This window comes from Rhipicephalus sanguineus, chromosome 3 (assembly GCF_013339695.2).
Source record: "Rhipicephalus sanguineus isolate Rsan-2018 chromosome 3, BIME_Rsan_1.4, whole genome shotgun sequence".
NCBI classification, from domain to species: domain Eukaryota; kingdom Metazoa; phylum Arthropoda; class Arachnida; order Ixodida; family Ixodidae; genus Rhipicephalus; species Rhipicephalus sanguineus.
The window spans coordinates 179,066,048-179,092,590 of record NC_051178.1 but is presented as its reverse complement, the minus strand read 5'-3'; the positions used below and the strand labels follow the sequence as shown (position 1 = coordinate 179,092,590).

General features: G+C 43.6%; 1 protein-coding gene across 1 annotated transcript in view; it reads left to right on the top strand.

Moving 5' to 3' along the window:
* LOC119387755 (low-density lipoprotein receptor-related protein 1) overlaps positions 1-26,543 on the top strand; it is a gene marked incomplete in the record, with an annotated part of 115,342 nt that overhangs the window by 40,996 nt on the left and 47,803 nt on the right. The window contains 23 exon segments of the mRNA XM_037655263.2: positions 328-558; positions 1,055-1,192; positions 1,679-1,798; positions 2,470-2,601; positions 3,468-3,584; positions 3,734-3,859; positions 4,216-4,416; positions 5,684-5,888; positions 6,010-6,331; positions 7,435-7,531; positions 8,118-8,249; positions 8,392-8,492; positions 9,038-9,164; positions 11,404-11,581; positions 11,928-12,049; positions 12,489-12,776; positions 14,398-14,526; positions 18,002-18,139; positions 20,008-20,133; positions 20,254-20,383; positions 21,894-22,211; positions 24,372-24,496; positions 25,338-25,463. Coding sequence (XP_037511191.1) covers positions 328-558; positions 1,055-1,192; positions 1,679-1,798; positions 2,470-2,601; positions 3,468-3,584; positions 3,734-3,859; positions 4,216-4,416; positions 5,684-5,888; positions 6,010-6,331; positions 7,435-7,531; positions 8,118-8,249; positions 8,392-8,492; positions 9,038-9,164; positions 11,404-11,581; positions 11,928-12,049; positions 12,489-12,776; positions 14,398-14,526; positions 18,002-18,139; positions 20,008-20,133; positions 20,254-20,383; positions 21,894-22,211; positions 24,372-24,496; positions 25,338-25,463 — 3,729 coding nt within the window.

Sequence of the window (26,543 nt, the reverse complement as noted above, 5' to 3'; positions counted from 1 at the left end):
AAATCAAACATACCGCCGAGTGCCCATGCTTGTTTATGCTTGGACAAACCTTGGAATGCCCACGCAGACCTTGGAATTGAAACTGATGATCAAAGGCACAAGAAAAAAAGAATTCCTGGATCCCCACAGGGTGGCAACACTTCCTGGGCACTGTACATCAGATGCATCACTAAGAGGAAATGTAATTTCAAGTTTCATACCGATGGGGATGAAGGATCCGTACGATACTTGAAATTTCATTGTTTTATACTCTGGTCAGTGACCTGTTTCATTTCTGACTGCCAGTGTCTGTTGTGACATTGAATACCTCTGCCTTTTGACGTGCAGTGTACCCAGAGTGCGATGTGACTGAGTTCCGGTGCAGCAACCAGCGCTGCATTCCCCTTGACTACGTGTGTGACGTGGATGACGACTGTAGGGATGGGTCAGACGAAAAGGATTGTGCCGCTGTGTCCTGTGACCGTGGCCACCGGTGCGGCACTGGTCACTGCATCTGGGATGCCCTTGTCTGCAATGGTGTCTGGGACTGTCAAGATGGCTCGGACGAAGCCAACTGCAGTACGCTGCTTTCTCTATATAGTTCGCATGCACGCTCAGGCTCTGCAAATTACCTGGTTTTGTTACTACTCATCACCTTTATCTTTTCATTGACTAACGTGTTAATGGTAGCAATATGGATTAGTGAAATCTTAATATGGACACAATATATGTAGACGGCATTTCTTCTGTTTATACGTAACATGTCAACAAAACAAGGCTGTACATGAAGGTTATTTCATATTTCGTTGATGCAAGTTATGCATGTATTTTAGAATTCGTGAGCTGAAAATAGCGTGCATGATTAAGGCATTTTGTTTTAAAAGCATCATTGCTGTTGTAACAATTTCAAATGTATGGATTTGCAAATTTGTCTTCTCTGACCTTGGGACAACCTAATACAAATTGTCATTTAGAGAACCCAAAGTTTGCAGCCTCTCAGTTTATTAGCAGCCTTTTATTTAGATGCAGAGTCATATATAGTATATGTCCCCCTCTTTTTTGTCATTTTTGACAGCGGGAAGCCGCAACAGCACCAACGTGCCGCCTTGCCACAAAGACCAGTTTGGCTGCGGCGACGGCCAGTGTGTGCCAAAAAGCTGGCATTGCGATGGAAAACCCGACTGCCTTGACAGAAGCGATGAGAAAGGATGTGGTGAGTGGCATTTACCGCAAAAAGCTTTAACGGTTATGGCTTGCTAGATTATTCATGGTGTTTAAAAAACAACCTTACAGTGCTACTGTTCTGAGAGCGTGCTTGGAAAGGGAGCACGAGGCTGTCGCAATGATTGATAGGAAATTGTGGTTCAGAAGTGATATATAACGATCAGACAGGAGATGCATTGTGTTTTTTTGTGTAGCTAGGAGGCAAGTGTGCAGTTGTAGAACTTACTTACTGGACTTGGTGATGAACTTCCTTCGTGGTGTGATGAAATGTGCATTAATGATTGAACATTGTATTGTGATACAGTAACTGTAAACGAGTACAACTACCTTTATTATCCAATTTCTGATGTGATATTTCAAGCTAGGCACACATTTTTACTTCATATTTGAAAATACTTGTATTGCACATATGAGAGTGAAAGAAACTCATGCATTTTTGCAACGGAATGGTAATCTTCTTGCTTTCTCCTTGTAGGCAATGTAAACTGCTCTTCGAATGAATTCCTTTGTGAGAACCGGCAGGAGTGCGTTCCAGTTCAGTTTGTTTGTGACAGCGACCATGACTGCATGGACAACTCTGATGAAAAGAACTGCAGTGAGTGCAATTTCTGTGCATTGCTGTGCGAGCTGCAGTTAGTGGGATGTCTTGTGTTAATGGCGTGCCTGTGTGCTGTTGACTGTGAGTCCTTGAAGGCACACAAACATTGTGAGACGTGAAGGCACACAAACATTGGGATCAAGTGAAGCTACGCATTTACTTCATAGAGGCTGTCGATGCTGGCACCATCCCTTTCGACATGTTTTGTAACACATTTTTGAAGCTATAAGTTTATTAACTGTGTCACACTCATTTGCACATGGCCAGTTTACCATAACTGCCAACAGTTCCATAGTTTTCGAATGTTTTTGATTACGCCTCTTATAGACACCATTACTATTAGAGCTCTTTTATGTTAGTACCATCGGAGTGAAAGAATAGAACTATGTTGAGTGTAGTGGTTAACAGGCAGAGCATGCATACTTTAATAACTTAGCTCTGAAGCCTTCATGTAGTAAGTTGTGTTGAGTTTGTCTGGTTAGTGTTTAGAAATATGAAACATCAAGTAGAAGCAAAAAGCTTTGTGTTTTGCAAAATTTAAAGCAGTAACCAACATACAACAGGCACACAATGCAGGGTTGTAACTCCTGCTTGTTTGGCCATTTTCGAGTGCAGGCAGGGATCAGAAGCAGTTCCTTATGCCTAATGTGAACACACTTGTTTTGCAGCATCTGTGTCTCACCTCAAGTGCCCCAAGCCCAGCCACACATGTGACAACAACACTCGCTGCATAGAGGTCACTCGCCTTTGTGACAAGGTCCCAGATTGCAAGGATGGCTCAGATGAGGGTGGCCTCTGTGGTAAGCATGCACTATATTTTATCATTTGCTGAAGGGACTGTTACGAGCTTTACGTCCTGTTTTTTTTTAGGTAATATGTGTAGCTGGTGTCATATAAATATCTCCAAAGGAAAATGGCAGAAACACGTCCAAGTTAACATTCAAACATAGATCCCTTGGAGTAGAAGCCGAGAGTTCTACATTGAGGCAGTGAGAGCTGCCTTGACCTTGCTCAAACAATTCTGTCTAGCTTACAGTGTACAGGCTTGGTTTGGTTGGAATGTGCCTGATTTGTACCAACCGAGGTTCAATCCACAGTGGTAGAGAGCAGGGAAACATGTTACAGTTAAGATAATGTCAAGCAGCATCATAAATTGTAAAGTAATCATTTAATTTATTTGGTAGGTTTGTATGAAACATTTTACAGGTAGATTCTTTACAAAATGTGCATGATATTACAATTAAGTTTTAGTCATGACGCATGCATGTGTATTTAAAAAGGCAAACTTGCTTACTGAATAGACACATGAACATAACTGTGACTGTCTGTTAAGTGTAAAAGTATTGAGCATCAACAAAGGAAGTGTGCTGTTTTGCACCTTAGACACTTCTTAAGACTTGAAATACCTCGTACAAGGGGCATGTTGTCATGCCCATGTTGTCAGTATCATTACAAAATATTAATTATGAAAAGAGGAAATGCCTATCTATGTAAATACTGCATAGAATATGATCTGCACTAGACTGGACTTAGGACATCTTTTTTGCGGATGGTTACTGTTAGTTGGTTTATCAATGGCGTGAACCACTGAACGTGCATCAATTATGCGGCTGACACTTCATAGCCATGTGTGTGTTTTATATAAATATTAATTTTTTTTTTTCAGATGAAGGCCTGTGTACTCCCAATGACTGTGAAGACTTCTGTCGACCCACACCATATGGCAAGACATGCTACTGTAGAGATGGTTTGCAGCTCGCCATCAACGGCCGGTCATGCACAGGTAGGCAGTTGCTGTATTATTGGTTGTATAATTGAGGACTACTTTTCTACTGTAATAATTAGTAGAGGGAAGTTCCCATTAAGGCTAACTTGTTTTTACAAGTGCTGTAGCGCATTTGTGTAAGATTGATCACATTTGTTTGTTTTCAGACAAGAAGCCATGCTCCCAATGGGGTGTATGCAGCCAGAAATGCTTTCAGCTGAAGCACTCGCACAAGTGTACATGTGAGAAAGGCTATGAACTTGCCTCAGACATGTTTACCTGCAAAAGCACTGGTAAGGGACTCGGAAACACTTTTTGAGTATGTGTCGCTTCGCTTTTTACGTCGGTTTATTGTGTGAACCATTGAGGTTTATTTATTTTGGCATCACCCACGGCTGGTCTTGTGGCACTGAAAGATGATGAATATGACGTATTTGGGCTAGCATAATACCATCTAATGACTGGACGCATGCATCATCTGCTTAGGTGCTTATTCGCAGGCTGCTAGTAAGCAAATGCCGTTGTTACCAGGCCGGCAACATTGCCAATTACTTTATTGGTTACTTACTATTCACTTACAACTACTTTGAAGCCATTAAAATGCACTTCCAGGCATTGTTAATGACTGGATGTGTTGCTCTTTCTACAGACCCAGCAACACCTTATGTCATCTTCTCCAATCGACATGAACTGAGGAGTGTAGATTTGAACACCATGTCTCTACGTGCACTCATTACGGGCCTCAAGAACACCATCGCGCTAGACTTCTATCACTCGGACTCTGGTGACATGCTTTATTGGACAGACGTAGTGGATGACAAGATCTACAGGGGCTCGATCATCTCGGGAAGTGAGTAAATTTGTCCTATTGATTTTTGACGTCTTCACATTCTGACGTCTTCATCTTGACGTTTTTCATGTCTTCCTTTGGAGGCTTTGTATAGCTTGATTGTGCAATTTTCTGTTAGTGTCGTATTTACACGATTGTAAGTTGAGTTGAATGTAGGTCGACCGCCCCCCACATAACATGGCAAAAAGAAAAGCATGAGCACATTTCATAAAGGAAACTTATTTACTCGGGACTGACTACAGGTTGACTGACTCTATAGTTGTACTCAGTGCCCATCCTGTTACACACTTCTCTGACCTGTCCTCGTAAAAAGTAGCGCTGGAATATTTTAAATATGATTGTATCGCCAACTAGCCCCGCAACGTGTTTTGTAAAGTCAAGACAAAAAACGCGGATTCCAGTGCGCAAAGGTGGCTAGTGGTGCGATCTTGTACGAGTTCCAAAATAAGCACGGAGGCGTGGCATTACATCCAGCCGCACGTGACCGCACGCGATTGGTCAATGCAGGGCCGTGACGTCTGTCGCTGTTCACATGGGCCATTTGCGTGCGGCTGGATGTAATGCCACGCCTCCGTGTTTATTTGGAGTGCGTACAAGATCGCACCATAGGTGGCTTTATGGCAGTGCTTCACAGCTATGCAGGGGAGCTGCGGCAATGCGTGGAGATCATTCTTAGAAAATTTTCTGCGGATCATTGCTGAGAGTGCCGGTTATACGCGAGAAAATACGGTATATATTACAGGTAGAGTCGCAACGCCAACGTAATTTCATAACCATGCCACAGCGTCCCTGATTTCTAGTTTCTCCTGCCGTAACTGGCGTTACTAGTTTCCGTTTCTATTGTAAGTCAACCTCCCTAACTTCGGATTTCAAATGTAGATAAAATGGCTCAATCTAAAATCATGTAAATACGGTATTTCACCTTTTGAAGTGTTTGTTAATGCCTCCGTGTATAGGAGTAGGACACACGCACAATGTAATAAAACATTCAGCCTACTTATGCGATCCATGAGATTGAGTATTAGCAATGATTAGTGCTGGAAATTGTTAACGGTGGCCATTGTTTTCAGTGTTTACCACCATATAGGTAGGTGTCAAAATTAATCGGGAAGCAAGAGTGCGCTGCAGGGATTTGCGTAGTCTTTGTGCATTTATGTTGGCACATTTGTGATATCTTTACAAGGTTATGATAGGTGTATATTGGAGGAATATTGACTTACTTAATTGCTTAATTTCATCCTTATGTTCTTCTGACTTTACATGTAAGGTCTCTCAAGTATCGAAGTGGTTGTGGAGACTGGCCTGGCGACAGCTGAAGGTCTTGCTGTAGACTGGATAGGCGAGAATCTGTATTGGGTGGAGAGTAACCTCGACCAGATCGAAGTGGCCAAACTGAATGGTAGCTTCCGAAGAACCCTGGTTGCAGGAAACATGGAAAGTCCCCGAGCCATTGTCCTTGATCCTAGATATGGGTGAGCTGTTGCCCTTTTGTTCCTGTTGTAGCGAGACATATTAATGTTGACATGTTTAATTGAGACAATTTGCGAGGATGGCTTGACATTCTTTTGACATCCGCGGGCTTTGTTACCGCAGGTTAATGTTCTGGACAGACTGGGACAAGGAAGCGCCGCGTATTGAGCAGGCATCCATGAGTGGTGACGGTCGGCGTGTGGTACTGCGTATTGACGAAGTCACTCAGGGTGGGGCATGGCCCAACGGACTCACGCTGGACTTCGTGGCACTGCGCATCTACTGGATTGATGCCCGATCCGACTCTGTGCACACGTCACGCTACGATGGTTCGGACTACCACGAAATCCTGCGAGGCCACGAGACACTCTCGCACCCATTTGCCATTACCCTGTTTGGCAACTATGTTTACTGGACTGACTGGAGGACCAACTCAGTCATACGAGTGAGGGCCTTAGTTTTGCCTTTATTTCCCCTTTTCTTTCTTTTACTAAAGGCAAGTACTAAGCCTAACTGGAATGAAATACTACGATCATGAGAGACTTGTGTGTGCAGAAAATTGCAATTGAAGACAGCAGATTGTTTACAAACGTATGTGGATATGTCAAGAATGGTGCAAGGTAACTCCAAGATGTCATAAACATGTTGGCACAATGCCAGTGATCCTAGAATCAAGACTTGGGTAACTTATCGGCTCCAGATTTGGGGTCGGGCTATTTACTATATTGGATTACTATCACAGTTATTGAGAAAAGCTTTCAAGATTATACCCGACTTGCATAGTCTTCAGGACAAGTTGACTGTCATGTAGACTGCTTTATATATTGCTTTATATACTGCATTGGTCTAAACATCTGCTAGCCTTGTGTCATATTGTAGTGCCCAAGAAATGGTCCCCTAAATTAAGTATCATTCTCAGATGGTATTGTCCATGCAACGAATGTAATGTGGTCCATGCAGTTACATGCAGTTATATGCAGCTCTTATAACAAGCCTCTGTGTGCTCTTACGCTGCTACTAGATTTTCTGCTTTTTTTCATTGACTTCATGATGCATGTGGAGAAGCTTGGCATGTATAAAAAAAACTAATGGAACAAACAGCAGGTAGTTTTCGAGCACTCTGGTGACATGCGTCACATTCGGCTCGTCCTTTGAGAGCACCACGCTCCTGCTCTGAGCATTCTGAGGTGCTGTCACCTCCAGCCTCGGAGCTCAACCAAAATCTGATCGTGTGACTCCTGCAGCTTTTGTTCTGGCAAGAAGTCAATTGAAACTGTATGCATGATGGTTCCTCGGCACCTTTGCACCTTCTTTGCAACAAAAGACGCAGTGATTTGTTTCCCCTCCTGGTTTTTGGTTTCTCTTGTGAGCAACTTCATGTTTGCCTTGGACACAATTTCTCTGGCTCAGATCAAGAGCAGGCTCCGCATTGTTGCAGTCTCAGTTGGAGTTGGAGAGTGGTAGCGCTTAGCCGAGTGTACTGTAAGCTTCAGGACTGTTTGCTGAATTTTCTTACCAGATCTTAGCCAAATTTTCTTTGCCTTGCAGTGCAACAAGTGGAATGGCTCTGATGTTCAGATAGTGCAGAAGGCTGCTATACAACCTTTTGACATTCAAGTATTCCACCCATCAAGGCAACCAAAAGGTAGTATTGTTGATTTGTTTTTTAAGCACGTAAAAGCATGGCTTTATGTAAACTTTATGTAAATGAAATTGCATGGTGAGGAAAAGCAACTTTCTTATTAAATTGCAACCGATGTCATTTTTCATTTCATTTTATTTTGATATTAGTTATGCCATGAAACTGCCTCGTCAAGGGAAATCAGCACTGTCACAAGACCATAGTTCAGAGCTAAGTGTGCATATAAGTACCAGCACCCCGAATAATTTTATTTTTAATGTTTGAAAGCGTGTTATACGGGCTATATGGTGAATCTTAAAACATGACTTATTTTACCGCTTATAACTTACACCCTACTGCAATTCAAACCTTAGCTAGTATTCACATTTGCTTTGAAATTATCCAGTACTAATTATCACTCGCTTCAATTTCATTTCAAACCAAAAATCTGATATTTGCACAAGCCTAGTTATTTCTATTACATATGTACAAGGAGATCCTGTTTTACGTATTTATGATTCTAGTTGCAGGCATATGTTGTATGGATGTTATATGCGTGAAAAAAACAATCATTAATTTGCTTGCGGGGTTCTTTTCTTTGTGTGAACAGGCAACGGCAAGAACGGCTGTGCTGCCAACAATGGTGGCTGCTCTCACCTCTGCCTCCTGAGCTTCAACAACACTTACAAGTGCAACTGCCCACATCTGATGCGCCTCGGAGACGATGGCAGGACATGCCACAGTGAGTTTTTTTTTAGTCTGCTGTGTCAGGTCTATATGCGGTGATTTCCCACATGTTTGTTGTCTTTCATTCCGTACTTCACACCATTGCATTCATGGAAATGCAGACGGAAATCTTATGCAAGCTTTTCATCTTATTTCAGGCATGGAGCGTGTCCTGCTTTTTTCGAGGCCCAACGAAATTAGAGGCGTTGACCTTGATATGCCATACTACCACGTCATTCCACCCTTCAGTTCTCCCAAGGTACCTATAAAATGTTAATTTTTCTCTATTGCCGGATTTTTGGTGACATTTTCTTGGCCAATGTGCCACCGCATTGCATGCCTTGCGTAAAATTGCATAGTTGTGCCTACCAGCTCAAAAAAAATTTACCTTTGTGATGGCAGGATTCAAATATACATTTACAGCCTTGTAGATAACACAACTCACTTTCCAGCAGAATTGTAAATACTGTGATTGAATAGAATTTCATTAAAAAAGAAAAAAACCTGCCACGGTGGCTCAATGGCTATGGAATCAGGCTGCTGAGCATGTTGCCACAGGTTTGATTCCTGGCTGCTGCATCTGCATTCTGAGAAGGGCAGAATGCAAAAACCTAAGTTTACTGTGCTTTGCGTGCTTGTTAATGAACTCCAATTGGTGAAACATAAACTGGAGCCGGCCGCTGTGGCATCCATCATAATGCTGTGCAGTTTATAGATGTTAAACTTCATAATTTCAATGTTTAATTCCATAAACCCAGCGAATTCATCCACCTAGTAATCTGGGATTCTCATCTTGCTGCGCAGGTTATTCACGCAGTGAAGCTGGATTTTGATTCCAAACGACGCATGATCTACTGGTCGGACACACACCTGAATGAGATAAAGCGGGCTTCCCTGTTAGGCTCAGCTGTCGAGACTATCATCGACACTGGTAAGTGCAAAGATGTCAGTTCATCTTTCTTTATAGTTGATCTTGTGGTTGATAAGTCGCCTGGTATCGCCTGAGCTGACTTTCAGCAAAGCATTGTTGAAAGAAACTTCAGACATTTGGAGTAATATACCTCCAGTATGTGTTGCAGTGTAGAATACTGTGGAAACTGCTTGTTAACAGCCCATGAAAATATCCTTGAAACCTGACAATTACAGTAGACTCTCATTAAACGGAACCTGAAGGGACCAGGAAAATATGTTCTATTGAACAGGAATTCCGTTTACTGAGAGGTGAGCAGGGTTGCAGAATACAAGTACGAAACCAATCATATCAGAGGCAGTTGTTCCATTTAAACAACAGTTCCTTTAATAAGAGATTTTCGTTTACTGAGAGTCTACTGTATTTTATTATGGATAAGCACAAAGTTTTATGCACCTTTCTTTCTTCCAGATTAGGCTGTGTACTTAACTGTTACTTTTAGAAACTAACTTCTGTTGCGAAGCCCCATTTTTCATGAAATATCACTGTCAAATCAAGATATTTAAAAAAATAACCATGAAATCATTGTGTTAAAATCAAATGAAGAAAGTTCTTTTGAAAGGTCACAATGTACAGGGGTGGTCGAAAGTTCCCAGGCCTCAACGCCCTGGCCGAGGAGCGGCAGCTCGCTGCTATTACGGCGCTGTTATCGCAATCACGCCTTGGTGCACGCTGGCGTCGAGTGTGTGCATGGAGGGGGGGGGGGGTATGTTTCCCTCTCGCTTTCTTGCTCTCCTTGATAAGAAAGGGAGGTATAAACATGGTGCGTAATGTTCCCTCACTGTTCGCTCTTTGAATTTTACTACTGTGCAGCGTGTAGCTAGGCGGCAGTGTTCACGCATCATGCTTGCGGCCACATTTGCCAGACACTGTGTACATTACCGGGGTTTTCGGCTTCCTGAAGAACAGTATCGTGCGCTTAACTTTCCATTGGCACTGCGAGAGTTCTCTCAGACGTCTGTGCAGGCCAATTCGCTGCATACGAACATGGTCGAAGCCCGAAATGCATTCAGAAGAGCTTGTGTTAGGGCTAGTTGGAACATCTTAGTGGAATAAGCAGTGCTGCACAGTAGTAAAATTCGAAGAGCAAACAGTGAGGGAACATTACGCACCATGTTTATACCTCCCTTTCTTATCAAGGAGAGCAAAAAAGCGAGAGGGAAACACCCTCCTTCCTCCACACACACGCTCGACACCAGCGAGCTGCTGCTCCTTGGCCGGGCCTTGAGGCCTGAGAACTTTTGACTACCCCTGTACCTTAATAAGTGACAGTTTGAAAGTGAATAATATGTTTATTTTAAATGAAGCTTAATAATTCGTTTGTTTCATCACAGTGTTGTTAATTTACTTTGAAATTGCCTATAACTTTAAATTGCCTATATATTTGCAGACTGCAGTTTTGACTACAAAACGACAGGTACTATTGTACATGGTATGCAATAATGAAGGTTTAAGCACAGAGAGCTTCTAAAATTTATTTGTTGATGAGCTCAGGGAAGGCTGCTAATTGATGCTGTGCCGTACGTTTATTATATTTTTAAAATGTTTCTTCATATCTACCAGCACGCCTGAAAATGAATGCTCGAGACCTATTTTCTGTATATAATTATTGTTGAATACTCAGAAATAACTTTTAAGAATTTTGCATGTTGTGATTCCTACTTCTAAAGTTCAAATGAAACCAGTGGCTCCAAGTTGGGCATATTACCATATTTACACGATTGTAGGTCGACCTGTTTTATCTAAATTTGAAATTCGAAGTTGGGGGGTCGACTTACAACCGAAACAAACCAGAAATCAGGCACGCTGTGGCATGATTATGACATTTTGTTTACGTTCCAGCTCTGCCTGTAACATATACCATATTTTCTCGTGTATAACCCGCACCCTCAGCAGCGATTCACAGAAAATTTTTAAAAGTAATCCCGCGTATTGTTGTGAAGCTAGCTTTCTGCATAGCTTTGAAACACTGCCGTGAAGCCACCTTTGCACATTGGAATTCGAATTGGTTTTCTTCCATCGTAAATAAATTTCCTTTATGAAATGCGCTTGCACTTTTCCGTCTTTTTATTTTTGCCCTGCGATTTTAGGGGGGTTGACCTACGTTTGAGTCGACTTAAAATCGTGTGAATACGGCATGTGCGAATTCATTTGTGCTAGTAAATTGAGCTCGATTTATGGCCTTGTGGTGTTCATGCAGTTATTGAAAATCCATACGGCTTTGCTGTGGACTGGATCTCGAGGAACATGTTCTTCACGTCTTATGGCGAGGCTGGCAAACACATTTTTGCCTGCAGCCTGGATGGCGAGTATGTGTCGTCTATTATAGATACCAACTTGGACTCGCCGGGCTCTCTGGCTGTTCATCCCACCTTGGGGTGAGAACACCATTCTTTTTTTTTTTTAATGCTTAGCGTTTGAAGGCAGTGAAATGAAGTGGGGGGGAAAGGGGGGGGGGGTCATGCTGCACTTCTGTAACATGCATATAGATTTCCTTGGATGAAACAGTGCAGTGCGTGCATCGTTGTAGTATACCAGGCTGTGTGAATATACTCGACTGATCATGACATTAGCAAGTTCATAACATTAGTTTATCCTTATCTGCTTCTGGGCTGTCTTACACTCTGTAAAGACATTTTATGACATTCTTCTAGAATTCATAGAATTTATAGCATTAGAATTTGTAACACGTTTCCAACTTTAGAATTTATAACATTCTTCTAGGTTGATCATGTGGACTGACCACGGGTCTCCCCATGAGAGAATTCAAGTTGCCAAGATGGATGGGTCAGCACGAAAGACATTGACGTCACGCCTCGATAACCCAAAGCTTGAAGGATCTACGAGTGAGTTTTGTGTGATGTTGCAGTGCTTGGTCTTTAGCTGGGATTCAGAGAAGGTTTAGTACAAGGGAAAATTAGCGAAGCCTGCTAGCTGCTTGGCATTTATGTAAGGGGAATGAATGAAAAGGAAGAAAGTGACAAAGGTGATAAAAACAGAAGAGTGGATACATGTGGAAAAAAGTCGGGAACACTTATAGTGTCAAATCAGAAATGTGTCACAGTGGGTCATGTGGTGGCTACTTGTGGCCTCTCTTGTATACTCACGTGCGACTTTCAGAGCTTGATAAAAAAACCCAACTCCCCTCTTAAAGTAAGCTGAATGGTAAGATGACCAGTTCACTTCTCGCAGTTTGTATTTGATAATTTTCTGTCGTATGTTCATGGCATTTCTGTCATTTTCGTCGTCTTCAACTTCTGGTTTCTGTGGATGCTTGAATTGCAGGCCTGACAGTGGACTTTGAGACGAACCACCTGTACTGGGTGAATCGTGACCAAGGCATGGTCCAGCGACTGCTGTTGACCAGCCCAGATCCCGTGGCTGAGACTCTGGACGTGGTGTTGGGTGGCGAGCAGCCGCACGCTCTTGCCATCTACGGTTCGCAGCTGCTGCTGGCCACTGACTATGCCATACATGTTGCGGACAAGAGCAGCCCTAAAAATGCCACCGTCCTGCGCAACAACACAGACACTGTGCTTGCACTTGCTGTGTATGATGCGAGCCAACAAACTGGTGAGTAGCAGTGCTGTCTTCATTTCTTTCTGTAAAGATTCCTGTGTCAGTTGCCAGTGTACGTCATTGCAGCAAATTTTATGAAAGAAGGGGAATTGGACCTAGGGGCCCTTTTTTTTGTTAGACTCAACCATATGAAACCAACAGATATTACACTATAACCTCATTATAACAAAGTCACATCTGACACGAAAATAACTTCGTTATATCTGAAAGTTTGTTATAAACATGCATTCATAACACTGTATCTATGAAAAGACTATTTTTCATTTACTTCATTATAACCGATAATTCTTTATATCCGTGTTCATTATATCGAGGTTTGAGTGTAAGGCCTAGGAAAAACATAGGGGATGCTATGTGTAGTTTTTAATTAAAGTGATATGCAGTCGAACCCCGCTACAAAGAACGTCGCTTCAACGAAATTTCCGGTACAACGAACAATTTTCAGTTCCCCATCAGCAGTCCATAAGAGTCAATGCATAAGTATGAACGCCACAATGAACAATTTTTCTTCTGCTGTTCCGCAATGAAATTTGACAATGCAGTTCCAGGCTCTGAAATTTAATTTGCCGTGCAGTAAACACTATCTCGAACATTTTGGTGCATTTTAGAACATAAAAGTAAGTCTACAAAGTATAAATCGCGTCTTGACACTACCAGAAACCGCCGCTGTTGACTGAGCATGGAGGCCGCCATTGCTTGATAGCGAGGGCAATGAGACTGCCCTGCTTTTGCCACTGGCTTGAGTTGCTTCTTAGTCACAGACAATCCGAAGCCGAAACTCAGTCGCTCAGTTGTCCACGCTGCAGCCTGCGATGCAATCGCGGAACGATGCCTTTTCCGAATCCCGTTGTTAATGCTTTTCTCTCTTGGCTGGTGTGGCCAATGGTCAGAGCGATGGTTCGCATTATCAATGAGATCAGCTAGCCGTGAGTGGTGGATGATAAGAATAGCATAGAATAGGGCATAAGTCATCGCTCCATGATAGCACGCCTGCATCTTGGCGTGATAGCTAATGTTAGCGTGTTAGTGCAACTGTGCAGTTCGTGTTGCGCACTTGTGCCTCTGTTTGGTTTGTTCGTGGAAGCCGTTGTTTCAGTGTGCTTTTCAACATCGTGACACTGTGCATATATGAATGACACTGCTGGGAAAGAAAAGGAAGCAGCCAACACTTTTTGAATGTTGGAAATAAAGTTTCTTCGTTCTACTAGCTCAGGTCAGCTATATTTTTTCGATTGCGCCAGGCTGATGAAATGATCTTGAAAATTGAGACATTGACACAACAGGAAATCATAAGTGAGGATGAGCACTTGTCCTTGTCTTTTGTTTCTTTTTGTGTCTGTGCCTCAATTTTCACGCTGATTTCATGAGCAATTATGCTAGACCGAATTGCTCAGCAGCAAATCCTTCAAATGCAAGGCTACCAGTACTGACAGCCTTATGTATAGTTTACTGTGTGAGAATGTAGAAAATTTTTTGTTTGCTCGCTGCTGGGTATGCATATTGATTCAGCTGCCTCATAATTATGGGTCTCTTTAATTCTGTAGGAAGATGCAACACCATTGCTGTATCATTATAGGACTATTTGCTTTTAACTCCTGTTTTGTTTTATGTGCAGGTGAAAATCTGTGCAGCAACAATAATGGAAACTGCTCGCACCTGTGTTTACCAACATCACAAACTACGAGGGTCTGCAAGTGCACAACTGGATTTCTGCCTGATCCAAGTGACGAGACTAAGTGTGTCGGTAAGCACTCTTCAAATTATATTTAAACTGCAAACTTCAATACAGTTAACTGCCGATTTTTCGGACGCCCGAATTTCCGGACATGCTCGAAAATTCGGACGCTTTCGCGGCACCTTCAGCAGCCCCATAGACTTCAATGTATTAGAACGTCCAAAATTTCGGACGCTGAAGCTATTTCGCGTCCGATTTTTCGGACTTTCTGCCCAAATTGCAGGTCCGAAAGGCATTATTTGAAGCCCCCACCTCTGCCGCGTCTATCATCTTGTAGGTTCGAACCAGCACTTTCGCGAGTCGATCTGTCGAGACAGTAGCAGAGTCCGAAAGTCAGCTTTGCCGCAATGCCGAAGCGTTATGGGGTGAAGCAGACCAAACATTCAAAGGGCCCGCTATCACTGCGTCGTGCAGCGATGTCTTTACGGATAAGCAGCGGTAATGCACGGAGGTGTGATGGCGGCAGCTGGCAACGCGCCAGTACGGCTTAATTGCTGACAACCCTTACGATAAGCATCTTCAGTTAACTGCTCGGTAGTGCACGTGGCCTAGCGCAGTTGCATGCGTACTGCACGCATTTAATAGGCGAGAACCCAAATGCGCCGCGCCGCCATTCCTGCTGCCTCTTTGTGCGAGACCGCTAAGTGAGCCGCATAGACGCGTTGCCTTCGCGGACGAAACCAGTTCGCCATTGCCGCGCCCGTGTGCGGTCAGGAACTAAGTGCGCATCACGAACGCTTTCATAATAAATGCGTGCGTACGATACAGCAACAGTAAAGTGACGGCGTTAGCTTAGTTGGTGATGGCTGCACACAACTAGAAACGATCGGCATGACACGGCAGCAAATGCTGCGTATCGGCGGCGATTCGGCGATGTGTGATGTGCATGTTTACATGCGCACACGCATCGGGGAAAGCCGGACGAGTCGTCCGCTCTTCCGCCACAGTCTTTGTGTTCCGCGTCATCGTTTACAAACGCTTCATGCGAGATAGCCGTAATCTATTCCGCGCTTTGCTGTTATCAGCGGCGCTCATCACGAGATGCAAAAGTGGCGGTTGGCACGTACGTACAGTGGACTCTCAGTAAACGGAAATCTGTTAAACGGAATTGCTGCTTAATGGAACAGCTGCCTTTAGTATTATTGGTTTCATACCTGAATGTTTCAACCCAGTTCATCTCTCAGTAAACGAAACTCTTGTTAAACGGAACATATTTTCCTGGTCCCTTCAGGTTCCGTTTAATGAGAGTCTACTGTAGTTAAGTGGGGTTCGCGGCAGGTACCGAATGTATTTGCGAGAGCCTGGGCACGCACCAGAGTGCCTGATAATTGTACTGGGAGGCATTAAAGCTATTTCAGACGTGGCTGTGGCGATTTGACCACTTGAGCAGAATAAAAAAGCATGAATTTGTTTTTTCGGACTGCCCGATTTTTCGGACGATTTCGCGGTCCCTAGGGAGTCCGAAAAATCGGCAGTTGACTGTAATTAGGTGTATTACAACATTGCACAAATAGTGCTAGTGCAACCACACAAATACTTTTGAACCCTGCATTGGGAGTTTAGAATTTTATCAGTGCAGTTAGCAACAGCCGAGCAGCATCAAAAAAAAATATCTGGCCTTGTGAACTAAGAAGAACAGGCTGGTGCCTGGGCTGAGTGCGCATTCTGTTTACAGCAAAAATGCGAGGGACCAGGCTGAGGTGACGTAATAAGCACAGACTATACCAACTGAAAGTGTACTGCATCCACTACCAATTTATGCGCAGTTGTAAAACTAAAAGTTGGGTGAGTTAATACCTATTAACGTTAAAATTGCAGCATGCACAAAAGACATGGACACAACATAGTTGAAAATGTAGGTAGCTGGTGCTTATATGGTCTGTCTTTTCCAAGTATGAACCCATTGCGGGTTCATTGCTCGTTTTTCAACTTCACTGTGTCTGTGTCTTTTGCGTGCATTGCGATATTAACATGAATTGCGACTTGGGCATCCCTACATATTTGCCTGGTATTTCTCGCATCACATCAAAAATTGAAGACAGCTGTTTATTTAGAAGCTTGAACAAGTTAGCACAACATGCTTTTTAGGACACAATAGTGCAAAAAACGAGAGACCTGAACAGGGAGGTGGACAGATACAGTAGAACCCCGCTGATACGTTTTTGAAGGGACCGTAGGAAATAAACGTAAGAGACGGGAAACGTAACAGCCGAAAAACAGGAAAAAACGGCAAAATATTAGTGGTACAGAATTTTATTTCAATTCTTACGAGCAGCACGAAAATGGCGCGCTCAGCCGCGATCTAGTCGATGGATAGAAACGCGGAGCTTAGGACGGCCTTATCCACAGAAATGTAATCAACGTATGTGATTTTTTTAACACCAACAGCTGTAGGCATGAAAGAACTAAGCACACGCAATCACGACTGGCGTGGCGAGTCCGACCGCGAACCGCACGCACGACCATGCGAGCTCCAACCAGCTCGAACTCCTCCCGTTCTCCGACAAATAACGATGATGATGAGTCTACGCCAACGCGATGGCAGAAGTGAATGCCAATCTCGAAGGCCTTGCTTTCGCAAGCAATTACGTCATACACGCCATGTTTGTGCAATGCAAATCTCAGAGGCTATGCTTTTGTCAATAGTAAATGCCAATCTCGAAGGCCTTGCTTTCGCGAGCAGTTACGTCATAGACGCCATCTTTGCAATTTGAATCTCGAAGGCCATGCTTTTGTTTGCATCAATTGAAAGATTCTGTTGCTTGCGCCTCTCATGCGGCTAATATTACGGTCAAACGAGGCCAAGCTGCGTGAAAATGCGCCATGGCCGCTCTCTTTGGTAGTCACTCGGTCGGCTCCGGGCGCACTTCGCGACGTATCATACGGGAACGGTCCGACAGTTACGACGTAACAGCGGGGTTCCCAATACATTGTATCCTATGGGGAGCTATGCCGGGACCGGCGGAAAACGACGTAACAGCCGGGAAAACGTAACAGCCGGGAACGTAACAGCGGGGTTCTACTGTATTAAGAATGTTACCGTGTACGTTCCATGTAACCCGTACTTACATGCATGGACTGCTTATTGTAGTGTCACATCAACAAGTTTTGCTTGTTTTGTTGTGTTGTCATGATAATGTAGATAACTTCAGGTTCCAGACTAGATACCAACTCTAGTATAAAATTAAGGTGTCCTGTAATTTCTTCCTGACCTCCATACTTAAAAGCATCTTCCTTTTTATGCGCAAGAAACATGTGGTATAGGTTCTACAACTTAAGCAGTATGTGTAAATTGTACTTCGTTGGTGCATCAATGTTTTTATTTGCATGTCATAACTTTATTTTTTTTTTTTTTTGCCATGATGTTTATCGTGTTGATTGCGCACTTACGTGCATTGAATAAATTGCATTGATAAGAGAGGTCTTGGCTGCTTTCCATGTTGAGCTGATCCATGTTTTGTTAATCCTTTTGTTTGCTTTTCAGGCTATGCCGAATTTCTCTTGTACTCCATCAACTATGAGATACGGGGCACCTCTTTGGTGTCATCACCAACACCATCTCAGCGCGTGTTGGCTCCCATCTCCAGGGTCTCTATGGCAACATCTATCGACTTCATAGATGGTTGGTAGCTATTTTTGTTTCTTGATGCTTCCACGGGCTGTTTAGAGAGCACGAAATATGCATAGTGGCGTTGGTGATCTTGTCACAGAAATTGTTTAGGAAGCAATAGAATGGCAAATAGTTTTATTCGATGCGAGTGCAGAGGTCTTCTGTAGAGCAGTAAATTGCCTACCATTGGACGTACTTACAGAGGACAGCATGGGCACTGATCCTTGCTTTTCTTCTAGCTGATATTGCTGTGTGTCTGTCTTCTAGCACTCTAGATATGTGAGGCTATCCAAACCGCGAAGCCAAGCATCCTGCCTTAGCTACGACCTGAGGTTTGTTTGTGAATGTCTGAGGTATGCTAGTAACAAGGGTAGGCTTTGATATAGGTGAACAGGAAGAAAGAAACCATGTGGCATGAATACGCATGTAAGAGGCTTCAGTGCGAGTGTGGGCTGTGGGGATGGAAATTGACAATGACCTGTGCCATCTCTTGCGCTACTGCGCAACTACACCAACTCAGTTACGGCATGCGTCATCGGGAATAGCCAGATAACAGGAGGTGCCAGAGCTATGCCATGAGGGGAAACCAACATTTGGGAATGCAAGACAGTCTAGCGTCCCTCACAAACTTGTAAGGATGCAAATCCCTCGAGTAACGAGGCTACCACAAACTTTGGTGGGCTCTGTGCTCAGATTCCTGCACCAGCCAGAAAAGCCTTTGCACAAAAATGACATCTGTCCAACACATTTTCTTTTAATGCAACTGTTATTGTCAGATGTGATTGGAAATACTAAAGGGACACTAAAGAGCAAAACGATTTTCTCGTAGTAGTAAAGTACTCTTTCACGATACCAAAAACACCACGCTTGCTGCGAGAAGATGCTTAGTAAGTGAGAAAACATGCAAAAAGAAAATGTGGGTGGCGACGCCACCTTGAAGTTTCCGCACCATTCGCCATGATGTCACATATTTTGACGGTGCCTAATAGAGCGCTCATGGTTCCTAATCGGTAAAAATGAAGTACATTGTCCTCTGAGGGGGTCATAGACTTAACATACCAAGTTTGAGGAAATTTTGTTGAGTCAATGGCCCCAAAATATGATAAATACACTTTGAAATCCGTGACGTCACACGGGGAGACTTCGGCACGATATTTAAAAATGAAAACTTTGAACTTGATTTTCTCGTCTATTAATAAACCTATGATGGTGAAATTAACGACATTAGAGTTATCAGAGTGCAGTTTATCAATCTAAACCAATTCATTGTTTCTCTTTAGTGTCCCTTTAACCAGCTAGCCTGATTACATTTACCTTTAATTTGTTTATTGAGACTGGAATGTTTGTATAAATGTGATTTATGGTCAGTGTTCGTGAACTCTGCTGATTTTGCTGAAAAAGTTGGGTGCAGTAGTACATATGTGTGATGCCAGTAGACACTTGCATTCTTCTTGCGTGAATAGAAGGTGGTCAGTGCCAGCATCACTTTCAAACCTTTTATTTTGGTTAGTTTTGTAAACAAGCTGCACATTTGTAAAGAAAAGGGGTGTACAGTAACGTGAGGTAATGCAGTGGTTGTAAAAAAGGGGAGCCCATAAGTAAACTGGTTTTTCTGCTGTATTTAACTACAATCCTTACTGTTTGTTAAATATGGGCACAGGCTTACCTGTGCACTTCAGCCACTTTAGACAGCCATTTCCTTTTCTAGCATCAAACTGATGGCAACACTGCGTCATCTTCATGATGGAGTCATGTGCAGTTTCTCTGTAGAAACCTTGCTTTTACGTGCACTGCAGCATTCATACGGCTTTGTCTCGAATTTTATTCGTTGTCTTATGTAATTTTTTTTTTCCCCATTTGGACATCTATTTTTCTTTCAGAATACATTTACTGGGTGGATTCGGAAGGGGGTAGCATCACCCGAATTCACAGGGACATGACTGGACGAGAGACTGTTGTCAGTGGACTTGACGCCATTGAAGGACTTGCAATTGACTGGGTAGCAGGTAATCCCTTTGATACTTTGTGCCTGGCTTATTGGACCCCACAAGTTCGGGGCAGTGCTTTGTGCTTCATCGGACAACTATCACAAATGTGTCAGCTCATGCAAATTTCCTTCTTCGTAGGGAACATGTACTGGATTGACCCTTCGTACGATGTCATCGAAGTGTCGCGGCTCAATGGATCCGGCCGCTATGTTCTGCTTTCTGGTAACATGGATAAGCCTCGGGCCATTGTTGTGCATCCGTACAAAGGGTACGTTCTCGTTTACATTCTGGTCCATGTTTTCCTGATGTAGCTAGGTGAACGGAACCTGTGTGCTCTCACTCCTAACAAAAATATTCTGGTGAGGCAGGTGTCCTCTAATGACACCTTGAGAAACTGTACAGCGAAGGGGTAACAGTGCAAACACGCCATCCACAAGAGAGACGACACGGACACACAGCGCTTGTGTGTCCTTGTCTCTCTTGTGGGTGTGTGTTAGCTCTGTTACCCCTTCACTGTACAATGAACCAACTCGCCCAAAAAGTTTTGATGGAGAAACTATAGTTAATGAGATTGATAGAGGCTGATGTGTCTTACATTGTTTCGTAAAAGTGCAGTTATCATTACGGCACAATACGTGGTACCAGATTGCCCAAATTAAAGAACTTCTCACTACCGTATTTACTCGCGTAATCCTCGCACTTTTTTCCCCGGTAAATCTGTTGAAAGCTGGGGGGTGCGAGAAATGCGCAGGGAAAATTTTCCACGAAAAGGTACAGCGTGCTAAAGAAAAAGAAAACGAAGTGGCCGCAAATCGGGCTTCTCACGCCACCAACTATACAAGCTTTGTGAAGTACCAATACAAGACTTACTTTAACAATAAAACCACAGGTTCAACACCAAGCAAGATTTATTTGCAGACACTAAAGCTGGAGCCACTAGCTAAGCGAATAAAGCAGATCTTTTCCAGTTTTAGGCTCACGGAAGGCCCGGCGCGTCTTGTCAGGAGCTTTCAGCTGCTCGCCGTCGCCAGTAGCGGACACAAAACTCGTCGACCCCGAAGTGCCTGCCGCAGCCCTGTAGCAGTTTTCCAGTTCGTGCTCAATCACTTTCAACTTGAAACCAGTTGTGTAACTTCCGTATCGACCCATAACGTCAGCGACGCAGCCACAGAACTATGGACAGAATGGACGCAACACAGACCATGCCACAACGCGAACTTGCCACTTATTGCTTGGCTTGGATTGGATTAGGGCTCCGTGTGTTTATAGTATGCACGATGCTTAAGAGACGGCGCTAAGCCGTCGCGCGCTGTCATTATTAGTGGCTGGAAGAACCAGACGACATTTGCTGCTGCAATTTTTGGGGTGCGATAATTACTTGCGGAAAAAAAAAAGTTGTATTTTTGTTAGGCAATGTGGGGGGTGTGAGAATTACGCTAGTGCAAGAGTTACGCGAGTAAATATGGTACATTAACAGTGGTACGGAAATATCTTTAATGAAGTTAGTGTGAGACGAGATGAGAATCTTTTATGCAAGAGAACTTACTAACTTCATGCAAATACCTTGGCAGCATATTTTCTGTCTGAGCAAAGAAGCTGGGTGATCATGGTTAGGAAAGCGATCAGGATGAATCGGCTTGTTGCTTAAGAGGTTTCTGAATGTTAATAACAAACATTTATGAACTTTGCATGAGCTAAGCTAAGCTTTAAATGTACTCGCTGTCAGCAGTTCAGTGGTTTTATCCCAATTTGCCTTTGCCTATTTTGCTACCTTTCAGGTACATCTTTTGGAGTGATTGGGGCGTACCACCAAAGATAGAACGGGCAGCTCTGGATGGCTCAAACCGCATCGTCCTTGTCAATGCGTCGGTGCAGCTAGTGAATGACCTGGCCATTGACTTTGAAGAAGACAAGCTCTACTGGTGTGACTCGCGCACCGACACAATCGAAAGGGTCAACTTGGACGGCACAGGGCGTGAGACTGTCTTCCCACCGCCCTCTGGAACAGAGGAGGAAGATGCAGAGGACTCGCACCGTCCTCTGCAGAACCCTTTTTCACTAGCTGTTCATGGCACTTATGTCTACTGGGCCGACACGTAAGTACCTAAGGATGTTAGGCACTTTCTTTTTATATTGCTCAGCATGTAACATCTTTCCAAACACTTTGTGAGAGATAGGGGAGTGAGGAGTGCGCGTGTGTTGGGTGCGGGTCTCGGAGGCTGTGTGTGGTTGATGGCGAAGGAACAAGATGGCGCGAGTGTCGGGTGAGCAGCGAGGGGGTGCGCGGGAATACGGGAGGAGAGAGATGGGGTAGGGAGACGGAGGTCGGACATGTTGGATATGTGGTGCGGGGAATAAAGAGTGTGTAGTGAACGTGGTTGTGGATCGTCAAGTATATCGTCGAGTCCTGACAACTTAATTGTTTAGAATTGTTTAGCTTCATGTACATTTCATAAACGTGAGAATACACTTTTATTGTGAATGAATGACTGTCTTTGCCACATTCAGCATCCATTCTGCTCATTTACTCTCTACTGCCCAAAATTTCCTTCTTGCTCCTACTACAGTCAACTGCCGATTTTTCGGATACCCGATTTTCCAGACATGCTCGAAAATTCAGACGCTTTCACGGCACCGTCACCAGCCCCATAGACGTCAATGAATGAGAACGTCCGAAATTTCGGACACTGAAACTCTTCGGCGTCCGATTTTTCGGACTTTCTGCCCAAATTGCAGGTCCGAAAGGCATCATTTGAAGGCCCCATCTCTGCCACGTATGTCATCTCGTAGGTTCACACCAGCGCTTTCGCGAGTCAATCTGTTTGCGACAGCAGCAGAGTCCAAAAGTCAGCTTTGCCGCAATGCCGAAGTGTTATGGGGTGAAGCAGACCGAAAATTCAAAGGGGCCGCTATCACGGTGCCGTGCGGCGATGTCTTTACGGATAAGCAGCGGAAATGCACGGAGGCGTGATGGCGGCAGGTGGCAAATGCACCAGTACGGCTTAATCGCTGACAACCCTTACAATAAGCATCTTATGTTCACTGCTCGGTAGTGCACGTGGCCTAGCGCAGTTGCATGCGTACTGCACGCATTTAATCTAGGCGAGAATCCAAACGCGCCACGCCGCCATTCCTGCTGCCTCTTTGTGCGAGACCGCTAAGTGCGCCGCACAGACGCGTTGCCTTCACCGACAAAACCAGCTTGCCATTGCCGCGCCCGTGTGCGGTCAGGAACAAAGTGCACATCACGAACCCTTTCATGATAAATGCATGCGTACAATATAGCAACAGGACAGTGACGGCATCAGCGTAGTTGGCGATGTGCTGCACACAGCTAGAAACAATCGGCTTGACATGGCAGCAAATGCTCCGTATCGGCAGAGATTCGGCGATGTGTGTGCGCATCAGGGAAAGTCGGACGAGTCGACCGCTCTTCCGCCACAGTCTTTGTGTTCTGCGTCATCGTTTCCAAACGCTCCATGCGAGAGAGCCATAACCTATTCTGCACTTTGCTGATATCAGCGGCGCTCATCATGAGATGCAAAAGTGGCGGTTGGCACGTACGTAGTTAAGCGAGGTTCGCGGCAGGTACCGAATGTATTTGCGAGAGCCTGAGCGCGCACCAAAATGCCTGATAATTGTACTGGGAGGCATTAAAGCTATTTCGGACGTGGCTGTGGCAATTTGTCCGCTTGAGCGGAATAAAAAAACATGAATTCGTTTTTTCAGACTGTTCGATTTTTCGGACGATTTCGCGGTCCCTAGGGAGTCTGAAAAATCGGACGTTGACTGTATACATTCTTTGTCCTGTTGGTGTCGCAGCATGATGCATGATGTAGTCCTAAACAAGCAAAGGCATGAAAGCTTTTAAAACTCTACTCATTTCGTTTAATATAGCAAAATTTCAGTAGTAACTTGTACAACCTTTTAGATACTGGGTCTACATTCTTGAAAAGTAGCTTCCAGGAGTTCCAGACTTTTGAGCACTACAATACCAGTGCCATATCCTGATACAGTGGCTCAGATGAGTGTGATCAGAGTGGCTTAAGATAAGTGGGATCAAAAGTGTGTGCACCTGAGGAGTTACTTCGTCATACATGCTACGCCTGCTCTGATCAGACGTCAGCACTCATTGAGAACATTCGTTTTGGACATCAGCCTTTGGTTAATTCAATAATTTGGTCACTGAAATGCCCGTGAACTTTTTTAAAAGGCTAGAGTTGCGTAAAAGAGCTTTTACTTATGTTATCTCACAGCCATCGTGAGGATGGATCAATTTTTCGTGTCAAGAAGCATGATCCAGGCCTCGAGGAAATGCTGGTGAACCACTTGACAGATTCGATCAAGGATCTGCAAGTTTTTCACACACGACCAAAACAAAGTGAGTTGTATGGTTTGTCTCAGACTGTCCAGTTTACTGCTCGCCTGTGCAGTAAACTGATTGGCATTAAGTTCAGAAGGGTTGCTGTTCGTGCGAGTTGGTGTTTTGTAACTGCAGCATGTATTATCATGACACGCATAACAAAAGAAGCTGTTTTAAGAGCCCGAAATAAGCAGTTGGAAATTTAATGCCTACCTGCTTCTTCGTGTGTGTCGTGGTTCTTTGTCATACATGTGTCGAGCTAATATGTGCTCCAGTTATGGCATATTAATCTTGCATTGTTGGTATTTGTACTACCAGTTAATGTTATCTTCAAATGCGTGCTCCAGAGCTTTGTCAAGGCATTTCCATTTAGCTTGATTTTTCAGTTTTTATGTTGGTGACCCCGTAGATGGGGGGGTCTTGTGTGGCACGTTATACTCGTAAAGCATACGTACATATCCATATGATGAATAGACAGCGCAAAGACACAGAAAAAATCTCAAGAAAATGCGCCGAATAATGACAGTCCTATGTTATTGTCTGCGAGCTACGTGGTGTACATATGTTGTAGCAAACAAGAAAAAATAAAAAGCTTAAGCTTGAAGAACTGGCATTAACTTGTGATGTAAAGGAATAGACTGTTGGGCAAGTTGGTAATGCATTATGATTACACAGAGGGCGAAATAATGTGGGACCAGATAAACAAAGCTACAAGGTATGTGCATGTAGTAGCTTTCTTTGTCTTTTCCCATGTGATTTCGCGCTCTTTCTAAGCATCAACTTGGGATAGATGCATATGCGGACTCAAGAAAAGGTCAACTGAGCACTTGTTAAACTATTGCTGTTGGCTTTCTTGCAGAGACAAACAATCCATGCAGTGTGGGCAATGGAGGGTGTCAGGAGCTGTGCCTGTACAAGGGAGACAATGGCCACGCCTGCGCTTGCTCCCACGGCCGTGTGGCTCCTGACGGGCGAACTTGCCAAGGTTCGTTTCACACAGTTATGCTGTGCAGTGGCTCTGTTCCTTGATTCCGTAGTCTGTAGCGCAGGCTGGGGTCGGCATCAAGTCCAATCTGCTTTTGCCTAGTTGATATTTTTATCAATAAGAGATTGTTAAAAAGAAGTGAAAAAAATTGTCACCCAGTGCATTTGTAGAGCTACAATAAAAATTCAAATGGATCCCTCAGAAGGAAAGCTTCTTAGATGATGGAAAACTGGTCTTGGACCAGTTTAAATTTTTGATCGACTAAGAAATCCGTATAGATTTGCTTTGTACTTACAATGTTATCCCTTCATCAACCTTCCTCTACTTCACAGACTTCTGCAGAATGGGTTTATTGTAAGAGCTATATTGCACGCGAAATTAAGCATAGACTCAATGTGGTAAATTTTGCCAACCTGGCTTTCACAAAAACGAGTAAGCGCTATAAAATTTGTAATGTCGCACTGATGCAAAATTAAAAAAAAAAAAGGAAGTTCAACCTCCATTTCTTTTAGTTTCTAATTAATATTAAATTCGCATTGCACTGTATTTGGGGGGCATACTGTCATCCCTTCTAAGCTTGACTTTTTTCAGTCACATCATTATTTCAAGTGTTTCACTGTAATCCTGGGTTTTTTGTGACTTTGTAAAGTTGTTTTGTATCTTCTGGATGACATACCTTTCATTTTCCTATAGTATTCTCGCCGAGCTTTGCTACTGCAAGGAATTTTCTAGTTACTTTGTTTTTATTTTACATTTGGTGCTCTTAGCTTTCCACATTAGGTTTGAACAAAGCTATTTTTGTCTAAGAGCATTGGCTGCAAAAGGGTTTGTTGGTTAAGAGATGTTCGAGTACTTTTAGCCTAGGATATGCCACTGCCAACAAACAAATTATCTGCGATTTACGTCTTACATATAAATCAGGAACTGTTGGAAGTACTTGTTTCTGTACACTTTCTGCGTTTGCTCTAAAGGAAGTTTTAATAACTCTCATCAACCATAAGTACTTTCTGTGTATGTGTAAGTGCATGCAAGGAAAAAATGGGCAGAATTGTGGTCTGATTAGAAGTCTTTCTGCACAAC